This window comes from Cucurbita maxima, unplaced genomic scaffold (genome assembly GCF_002738345.1).
Source record: "Cucurbita maxima cultivar Rimu unplaced genomic scaffold, Cmax_1.0 Cma_Scf00014, whole genome shotgun sequence".
Classification (NCBI taxonomy): Eukaryota; Viridiplantae; Streptophyta; class Magnoliopsida; order Cucurbitales; family Cucurbitaceae; genus Cucurbita; species Cucurbita maxima.
The window spans coordinates 98,166-108,524 of NW_019272030.1; the positions used below are offsets into that span (position 1 = coordinate 98,166).

The 10,359-nt window shown below is 37.4% G+C and overlaps 1 protein-coding gene across 7 annotated transcripts; it reads left to right on the forward strand.

Annotated features, from left to right (window-relative positions):
• Positions 1–492: 492 nt before the first annotated feature.
• LOC111489474 (uncharacterized lipoprotein syc1174_c-like) lies at positions 493–9,903 on the forward strand. Of its 7 annotated transcripts, none has more exons than XM_023137712.1 (11): positions 493–664; positions 756–890; positions 1,679–1,795; positions 1,927–2,055; positions 2,300–2,476; positions 2,892–3,032; positions 3,650–3,835; positions 3,976–4,047; positions 4,293–4,458; positions 4,686–4,735; positions 5,849–5,891. In XM_023137712.1, the coding sequence occupies exons 1-9, from the start codon at positions 539–541 to the stop codon at positions 4,455–4,457; spliced, it is 1,248 nt and encodes a 415-aa protein (XP_022993480.1). In that variant the 5' UTR covers positions 493–538; the 3' UTR covers position 4,458; positions 4,686–4,735; positions 5,849–5,891. The 7 variants fall into 7 exon arrangements, with proteins under 7 accessions (XP_022993480.1, XP_022993478.1, XP_022993479.1 ...); XM_023137710.1 differs by having other exon boundaries at positions 5,769–5,861; XM_023137711.1 differs by lacking the exon at positions 5,849–5,891 and adding an exon at positions 5,754–5,832.
• Positions 9,904–10,359: the final 456 nt, after the last annotated feature.

Here is a 10,359-nt window from a genome sequence, read left to right on the forward strand (position 1 = left end):
TATTCTCACATTAGTGAGTAACGGTCTGTGGCTCGGGTCACTCGAAAAGTGGGTCATTACACCCAGTGATTTGGGATGACGTCAAGACATGAAGGTCATGTTAATTGGAAACCAATGTTGGATGAAATGTGACATTAAATTGAGATACCTTAGCCCCAAGTAGAGTAAAGTAGGCTGAATGACTTGACCGAGTGTAAAGAGAAGTCATAGATTCATTAAAATTGTGTCACATTTGTAAATACTTTTAGATTGGGCCGAATTTGTTATTATTTTGTGTTAAATTGCGAATGGTCCCTATTTTCTTTCCATACGAATGGGCTGCTAATTTTACTTGGGCTGAATTCTAGGAAAGTAGTCCCTTTTCGTCCAATATTGGGCCTCCAATTTTTCTGGGCTGCTCGAATTGGACCTTAAAGGGCCCAAATTAGTTATCTATTTATTTAATTCGGATATGTTTTTAAATAATCTTCTTTCAATTCACAAATTATAATTCCGTAAGAAAAATCGGCGGCATTTTCATTTTTTTTGGTACAGCGGAATGTCCCTTCATCTCAGTTATCCACTCCCGATAATCCCCTGCCGGAATGGATTCCGGACCAAATCTCAGCCACCGGCGGCAAAGTCGGTCGTCTCATGCTCCGCTATCAACCGTTACTCCGCCGGAGTGAGTTCGTCTCTTTGATTTTCCTCAGTTACTCGAAATTCAAATTACTGCATTAATTGGTTTACGATTGTGTCTGTAACTGAATACACAGTGCAAAAGGCAATATACCAGTGTGATGATAGTCCCGACGGGCGTAGGAGCCGCCATTGGTGGATACGCAGGTGACGCTCTTCCGGTTGCTCGTGCCCTTGCCTGCGTCGTTGATTGCCTTGTAACTCATCCTAATGTACTTCTTTCAACTTGCCTTAATATTTTACGATATTAAGTTTTCAATTTTTGTTTGTTTATTGTCAGAAATTGTGCAAAATTTTAATGATAAGTAGTATGATTAAATTTTCAGAATCTTCGCTGCAAAGTAAATTATGTAATTAGTTCATAGTTTTATTTTTCTTGTCACATTTGATCGGTAGCATTGTATAATTTTAGTTTTCAGAAGTCTAATAGTTACATTAATATTTTTGTTGGAATATTGTTTTATTTAATTAAAAAAATACAAAAATAGAACAAATAATTTTATTCAGACTGAAGTTCACATAAGTATCTTTTTGTCTATTTAGCATATTTCCTTATCATGATTATCGTAACAATATGTTACAAAATATTAGTCCATTCTTGGAAAAGATAATGTATACTTATCTGGTTAATAAAATAGCTTATTAATTTTTTTATAAATTTTTATTAATTTATCAACATATTTTGAAAATAAAATATATCAATAGTTTGTTAATTTATTTTTGAAAAAATTCAATTCTATGTTATTCTATGAGAATGTATAAGATGGATAAAAATTCCTATATCAATATATTTCCATCAAAGACTTATCGAAAGTTTGAATCTTTTTTATTTCTTGCTAACGTGCGCATGACTCAATAAGTTAAGATGTATGCCTTCCCTAAAAATGTATCTGTGTTTTCACATTTGTTGTAATAATAATAAGAAGAAGAATTCTCCTCCTCTCACTTTTATCTGTGTAAAAAAGATATGTTTTTATTTGACTTGAGGAATTTTCTTTAGGTGCTTAATGCAGCTATGCTTTATTGGCCTATGTCCAATGTGCTGTATGTTGAAGGCTATGCACTAGATCGGTTTGCAGAGGGTTCATGGGCCCTACAGCCTGTTCACCAGAATCGGGTATAAGTTAATTCATGTGCTTATCTTTTCCTTGAACCAGTTGTCATATGTCGTATTTTGCCAGGCCTAGTGGTGTGCCTCAGTGACTTCCCTGCAACATGATAATGTATTTGTAGAGTTGAATGAATCAGGTAGGATTGGTTCTTGATGCTGGAATGGAGGAAGAGCTTCGAATTCGTCACTTGCAAGTGGCTGATGCTGCTAGGGCCTCTCTTGGGTTGCCTGTGATGGAATATGTTGTCACAGAGACACCTTTAATGGTACTATTTTCTTGCCCACATGAGATATCTAATTTAACTTGGCTTATTCACGCCTACTAAGTACCTAAAGCCAAATAATATATATAGTTTGAATTTCATTAGCTGGTTAGTTTTGACCACGATGAACACTAAATAGCTTATAGTTGTGCTTCCAGATTTGAGATCAGATCTGTCTGCCTCGAGAGGAAGAATTACAAATTTTCTTGATGTATGATTATAAAAGTTGAGATGGCTTGTTTGATAGGTAGAGAAGTGGATTGATCCAAAAACTGGGCAATCAACTGGGAGGATTAGACACCCTGCTTCACTGCTGAGGGCTGTGCAGGCATTGATGAAACGATCAAAGGTGAATGCAGTTGCAGTTGTTGGACGATTCCCAGATGATGATGTTGAAGAGACGGATAATTATCGACAAGGGATGGTAATGAAAATTCCTCAGTTACTCCATTTCTTGTTATTCTTCATTCAGGTCATACCTGTTTCACTGCTTCCACTGGTGAACTTTTGTGAGCTATTGAGGATACTCTTTGGTGTATCTTTCTATGAATTAGACCATAAATGTTATGACTCTGCAGTCTGCATATAGTTGTAGAAACCGTTCATATGCTCTGAAATTGTAGTTAGAATGGGTATTATTTCAAAGACAAGCCCTCCAGTTAAATTTTATCCTTTGACTTGATAAAACTATATATGAATTTAAATATTTTATGCGTCTTCATGTGATTGTTTTTGGTAAAGCAATGTTCAAGTACGCAATTTAAGAAAAGTTCTGAGATGTGTACGTACTTGATTGTCTATCTACTAGTATCTAATATTTTGCAATCTGTCGCTTGAAGGGAGTTGATACTTTGGCTGGGGTTGAGGCTATTATCAGCCATCTTGTGGTGAAGGAGTTTCAGATTCCATGTGCTCATGCTCCTGCTTTATCGCCTACTCCCATATGCAAATCTCTATCTCCAAAATCAGCGGCAGAGGAGGTTAGTAATACTCTGGACTTATCCTCCCTCTTATTGTGTGTAATGGACTTTAAATTTTGGGGAAAATGATTCTTTTTCTGATTTTTTGAAAGGAAAGAAAAGAAGCGGTTAGTTGAAGACAATGAAGAAGTTATTACTTCCTGTAATGAGTAATAAAAAACTCCAATTTGAAAATTTTGAAACAAAGATTTTTCTGGTGGGTGACAATTTTGTTCTGGTTGGCGATACTTCTACTTTCTAGTTAAAATACATGACATGCTGAAGATACCTCCACAAGAGTATGACATGGCTTTCCACAAGACTCAACAATGTTTAGGTGAAACAAGAGAGGGGCAATACGTAAGAATCACCTATTTTAACAAGAAGAAATAATGATTTTTAGGATACATTTGAGAAAAAGTAAAAGGAAAAGAAAAGTTACACAGCATACACACAAACCAAAGTTCATTTTTCTGGTAATCATTTAATGACAACATTTGATTTGATCGTGTATGTCTACTATAAACAACATGAACGCAAATGCTTATTTTCCTCAAATTTCTGTTCTTGGTGGTAAATCTGTCTCGCTCTCTCTCTCTCTCTCATGCTTTCATCAAGGCTTCAATTCTGTGCTACAGTTAGGATACACATTCTTACCATGTGTACTTTCTGGGCTAAGTTATGCACCTCAATACATGAGCAAGAGTTCTGAATCATTGGGAAAGGACTGCATATTGGCAAATGATGTCGATAGTGTCATTGTACCTATAGATGCATGTGGAGGGGATGGCGCCCTTGCCTTTGCCAGAAGCAAACAGTACAAGGTATCAAATTTGTATACATAATACATCTTAGATGTGCAGATGCGTCTCGTACGGTCATTAACGTCTCTACATTTCAGTTCTAAGAGACTGCTTCGGATTACTACTTGAACATTGACCAAGTACTTTTAACTTTGTCACAGCCACTTATTATTGCGGTTGAGGAAAATGAAACAGTTCTCAGTGATTCTCCAGAGTCACTTGGGATTGAGGCGGTATGCATTGGAATACTTGTGAACTTTTTTATCTTTTCCATTTTTCTGGTTGTTGCTGAAGAAACTGTAATTAAATCAAGCTGGAAGTTCGAGTAATGAATTTTAGTGATCTTACATCGTCTCTAGAAACTTGCCAAAGTTAAAATTGAAGAGCCTTTTTAAACCTAAAACAAGCTATATTATGATCTGCCTTCTATGTTGCCTGGTCGCTGTCGTGTTTTGATAAATTTAAGCATATTGTGCAGGTAAAAGTCTCAAATTATTGGGAAGCCATAGGTGTTGTTGCAGCTCACAAGGCAGGAATAGATCCTTATTCCCTGCGAAGAAATAGGATCAACAACATTCGTTCCATTTCCATTACATCTCCTAATGGCCACGCAGTTTCAAGTGCCCCTCAACGATTCAACTGAGGTATCTAATCAGCGATATTGTGTATGATTATAAATGTTATTTTGTTCATCTCATAAAGCATCAGTCTCTGATTCAAGATGTCTAATGTGTTTGTTTGATGCATCCGGTACCGTTGTTTTATTCCTTGATTTGGGATATTATTATGATAAACAGCTAAATTTGAACTTTGTTTTGTTGAGCTTGGATTTGGAATTTGATCAGCTAAATTTGAATGTTGCTTTCTGCAGGATCTATTGAATTCACAAAGTTCCATACATATTCTACTCCTACTCACCAGGTAGAATTTGTTGGTTTAAATTATAGTTTTTGCATTCTACCCTGTGTCAGATTTTCTTTTATTTTTATCCCTATACTTTAAGTTGAATTTTCTCAATAGTCCTACCAATAGTAAATGAATTCAATTCTCATTGAGAGTTTAATCTTAATAAGTAATTAGTCATGTGAATTAACGGGTTCCCCTCTATAGAGACTATTAAGAAGATTTAACTAAATTGTTTGATTAAAATGAAAAACTAAGCCACATGACATAATCAAATGTATAATTTGATCATTCTACTTGGGTCACATAAGATACCCCAAACATATTATCAAAGAAAAAACTCTCGCTTACATTGGGGCCCCTCTGATAAGGAAATACATCTTTGGTATCGTCAAATGATTCTATTCGTAGGAAAGCCTCGAAATGTTATGACCCTCATTCTACAATATATTAGTAATAATAAGAAGAAAAAAATGGAACGGAGTTTTGGAAGAAAAAAAAGAGATGGAATTAATTCAAAGCCAGCAAAAGATTCAGGGGACTAGAAAGGTAAAGACATTTGATCATTCTCCTTGGGTCACATCAGATACTGATGAATACCCTCAAAGCAGGAGGAAAAGAAAGACAGAAAGAAGACATGGATGAAAGGTATCTTTGTTTGGAAAAAATTTCTAAAGCTTGTGTTTTTGGCAGTTTTATGGATAGAGACAACGGTGTTTACCGTAATATTTAATAGGATAAATTATTATTCAGAATGATGTCTCAAAGGTTGTTTAATTATCATATCTCATCAGCAACCAAATTGGTTCATAAAATATCATATTAAGACAGTGTCAAAGTCAATCAAAATTGGATTGGGGTTTGTTGTGGAGATCTGAATCATTATCTCTCTGGCATCCCAGCTGAATAAAAATGTATTTGTTGATGGAAACATGAAAATTTCTGCAATTTATAAATAAACGACGAACAGCTTCCCTTTAAGATTCTGATTTGTGTTTTTTCAAGAGAATAGAGTAAACACCTAACGTCCTTGTAGTGTGGCAATGAGCAGCGAAGTCGTTGGTGATGGCCGGCGGCGTGCTTTAGCGCTGCAACTTCTTGACCTGGTACGTGACTTTGTTCTGATGTCAGGGAGGTCCATCACCGGAGCCGGAGACGTCATGAAGAAAGACTGCACCGATCTCATTCGTCGGATTGCGCTCCTGATTCATCTGGCAGAGGAGATCACAAACTTTTGTGGTGGCTTCCGGGACAAGTTTGAGGCATTGACTGACTCTATTTCTTCTTCTTCTTCTTCTTGTTTGGATTGCCTTTCGGAAGTGATCGGAGCAATTCAGGCAGCGAAACGCCTTCTGTACTCCGCTATGACTTTCTCTGTATACGACGATGATGAGGTTTCTCTGACTTCGACTGTGAGTTCATCCTTATCGTTCTCTTTCTCTTTCCATTAGATTAAATTAGAATTGGAAAATTAACAGAGCTGGGTGTGGAGCTTCCATTAATGTAAGAACTCGGAACTTCTGAGTTTCAGATTTGCAGTGCAGATTTTGCAAATTTTCTTGGCTGCCAAAACAATTCTATTTGCTTTGATTTTACAGAAATTTCATTCTACGTGCTATCTACTTCTTCCTCTTCTTTTTCTTCCTTTTGCAGTCGTGACCTTTCAAAATATATTAAAAATTCTGTTTTGTCTCATAGGAATTGACCCTCCACAATGATATAATATTATCCACTCTGAGCATAAGCTCTCATAGCTTCGCTTTGGGCTTCCTCAAAAGGTCTTATGTCAATAGAGAGAGTCGTATTTATCTAACATGATATCAGAGTCATGCTCTAAACTTAGCCATGCCAATAGATTGGTAAATCTTCAAATGTCGAACAAAGGACTCCAAAAGAAAAGGAGTCGAGATTCGATTAAGGAAAGACATACTTTGTCCGAGGGGAGGTGTTGGATGATGAAAGTCCCATATCAGCTAATTTAGGGAATGATCATGAATTTATAATCAAGAAATACTCTCTCTATTGGTATGAGATCTTTTGGAGGAAGTCCAAAGCAAAGCCACGAAAACTTATACTCAAAATGGACAATATTATACCATTGTGGAGAGTCGTGTCTAACATGCTCTACAAAATTAAATTTTACATGTAACGGGAAAGAAATGTCAAAAATAAAAATAACTTTCTAAAATTAAATTAAAAAAAATGTTATCTACAGTCTAGTCAGCATTTGGTAATGACCATGTCATCCTTATGTTAAGTCAACCACCCATTAGAAACCAAATTTAAGATAATTAGAAATAAAAATTAAATCTAAAATTTCATTAGTTTTAAAAATTTAAGTGTCAAATAAAAATTAAATCTAAAACTCCATTAGTTTTAAAATTTCGCATGTCTTCTTCAAAGCAGGTTCGAAAGACTAATTTTAAATCAACCTAAACACGATTCAACTGGTTTAAAATTATTATATTTTCTTTAATTAGAAAAATGTTTTGCTTATGTTCTAGGCATGCCATTGTTTGATACCTCAAGACTTGGACACTGAAAATTTTCAATCTTATCCATTAAATTAAGGAGGGAGCTACCAAAAAACTGGTTCTGCAATTCCATTACGTGACATCCAGATTGGAAACTGCACTCTCAAATCTGCCATACGACCACTTTTGTGTAGCAGACGAAGTACAAGAACAGGTAAACATAACACCTTCATTCCTCCACTTAAGTTTCAAATCATTACCCTAATGTTTGAGAAAGTTTTTGTTTTGTTTCTTAAGGTTGATTTGGTCAGAGCTCAGCTGATGAGAGCATCAAAGAACTATGAGTCTATGTCTGACCCCACACATAAGAAGCTTGAAGCTACAGGTTCTGTAAAAGCCATGATCTTTCATGATGTCAAGACCATGTCTAGTGTTGATAATGGTGATCCAGACTCTCAGCATTGTCCTCCGAACCGCGACGATCTGATCCGTTTCGATTCGGATGAGATAAAGAACTCGAATCCATGTTTCAATGAGTGTTCAAGTGTTCATTCTGAAATGGAAGATGTTCTATCCATCAAGAGCCAAGATGAAGTTGGGAAGCTTGATGTAATTGAAATTCCTGAGAACTTCTTATGTTCCATTTCCCTTGAATTGATGATCGATCCCGTCATCGTCTCGACCGGACAGGTATGATCGCCATTGATTTGTTCCGTTCGAGAAAACAACTTTTCAGGACTGACTTAGTTATGATCATTTGTAGACATATGAAAGATACAACATACAAAAATGGATAGACAGAGGAAATACAACATGTCCAAAGACTCAAGAGCAGCTTCAATCTCTGATCCTCACTCCAAATTTTGCTATGAGAAATTTGATCTCAGAATGGTGTGGAGAACACAATGTTAATTTAGAGAAAGGATTAACCAACAGGAAACTTAAGAAGTATAGATCATTCGAGGACGGTTGCCGAAGGACATTACCGATCAAAACGTTGGTTCGACACCTTTCTTTCGGGTCTGTACAGGAGCAGAAGGCGGCGGTGACCGAGATCCGACAGCTATCGAAAAGCAGCTCAGATCATAGAGTTGAAATAGCAAAAGCCGGAGCAATCCCACAGCTGGTTATCCTTTTAACTTCAGAAGATGTTGCAACACAAGAGAATGCAATTTCATGCATTTTGAACCTTTCACTTCATGAGCCAAACAAGAGACTTATAATGCTTCATGGTGCATTTTCTTACATTTCCCAAGTCCTCAAATTTGGGAGCATGGAAGGGAGAGAGTGTGCTGCTGGGACGATTTACAGCTTGTCATTAGCCGACGAGAACAAGGCGATGATCGGGGCGTCAGGCGTGATCCCGGACCTTATAGAAATCCTCCAGATTGGAAGCCCAAGAGGGCAGAAAGATGCTGCAGGAGCTCTATTGAATTTGTGTATGTACCAAGGGAACAAAGGCAGAGCTTTCAGGGCTGGGATTGTCAAACTATTATTGAAAATGCTCTCTGATTCAAACGGCACATTGGTTGATGACGCTCTTTATATAATGTCAGTTCTTTGCAGCCATCCGGAGGCCAAGGCTGCAATGGGGAATGCCAATTCATTGCTTGTTTTGACCAATGTTCTTAAGAAGGGGTCGTCTCGCAGCAGGGAAAATGCAGTGGCAGTTCTGCTTGCATTGTGCAAGGGAGATTGGGAGAAGCTGGAATGGTTAACCAGGCTAGGCGCGGCGGTGCCGTTGATGAAACTTTCCGAGGATGGCACGGAGAGAGCGAGGCGGAAGGCTGCTTCATTGTTGGATCAACTCAGAAAATCATGAGCCAAGATCAAACAGAGTTTGTGGTATGGTTTGAGAGCTTCACCTTCTGGCCGGCCTTTTTTTGTTTGAGAGTTGGGGTAGCTTTTGTTTGGATTCATTTACAGAAACAGAATGTGAATTGTTTTATTTTCTTTTTGAGTTTGATCATATTCAAGTCTGATTTGTTATTCTCAAGTCCCTCCTAAGAGTTGGTTTAATAGGATTGCGACCGAGAACTAAGCTTCCTTAATTTTATTTAGATGCGGTAGAGATTTACTAGATTTTTAAGGGCGTCTAAATGGTTTAATCCACCTTTTAAGTTTGATGCTTGAGATTAGTTCATTGGTTTAATATGATCACTAGGTGCACTCATGTCTAGAACTCTAATTCTACTCATGATTGTAGGGTGATAGGTGTCACAAGAAAGTTATCGAGAAGACAGTAGGTTGTGACCCTCACGTGCCGACAAGACAAGGTGGCAACACTGTAGTGACACCCAACCGGTCACGCAAGGTCCGAGGCAAGACGAGTGCAATGATTGGACTGAGGAAACGGAGCATTATCTAACGCACCACAGAGATGTACATGAAAGATAAGTCGAGGCGTTACAAGATAGAGGCTACGAGCATGCATGAATGTCAAAAGTAGGCTTGTTGAAGGGTTGGATAGGGTCTCAAGCCTTCACCTCAAAAGTTGGGGTTTTGGAGGAAATTTGCATGTGGTTCTAGAGTCAAATTTGTCCATATGAAATATGAATGTTCACCAAATTTGATGAAAATTGGACACTGGACAGACGCTCCATGACATCGTATGATCGTTCATTAAAAAGACATCTACTCGAGAAAAATTGAAAATGCCTCAAAATGTACTACATGAGGAAGCATGATGTCAGCTCTCCACCACCCCTATGCTCTGTGGCTTAAGCGAGCATATGTGTGACAAGAATAGATTCCATAAATGATATAGCATGGACACGGGAGGGTCCAATGCCTTAATAGAACTCGAATAGATGGATGTTCGGGATGTTCTAATAAGATGAATGACAAATGGGTCAGTTTCAATTGATATTTTCAAGCAAGCTGCGATGACCTAGTTGGCTTGGGACAACAACACGATGTATAGATTGTTTGATGGGAACCTAGATGATTATGAGATGCGACGTTGCTAATGAGAGTGATAAGAATCATGGTGTTCCACAAGTTTCAACTGGATTTCTTACACGTTCTAAGGCCAAAAAGATTCAACAAGCATTCGTTTTTCATCTATAAGACCATTTGGAACTTTGGAAGTTAATATTTGTAAGGTTGAAGTGTAGCGTGGTGTTGTCACAAATATCATTTGATTGATAGTTTCTTTGAAGACTTTAT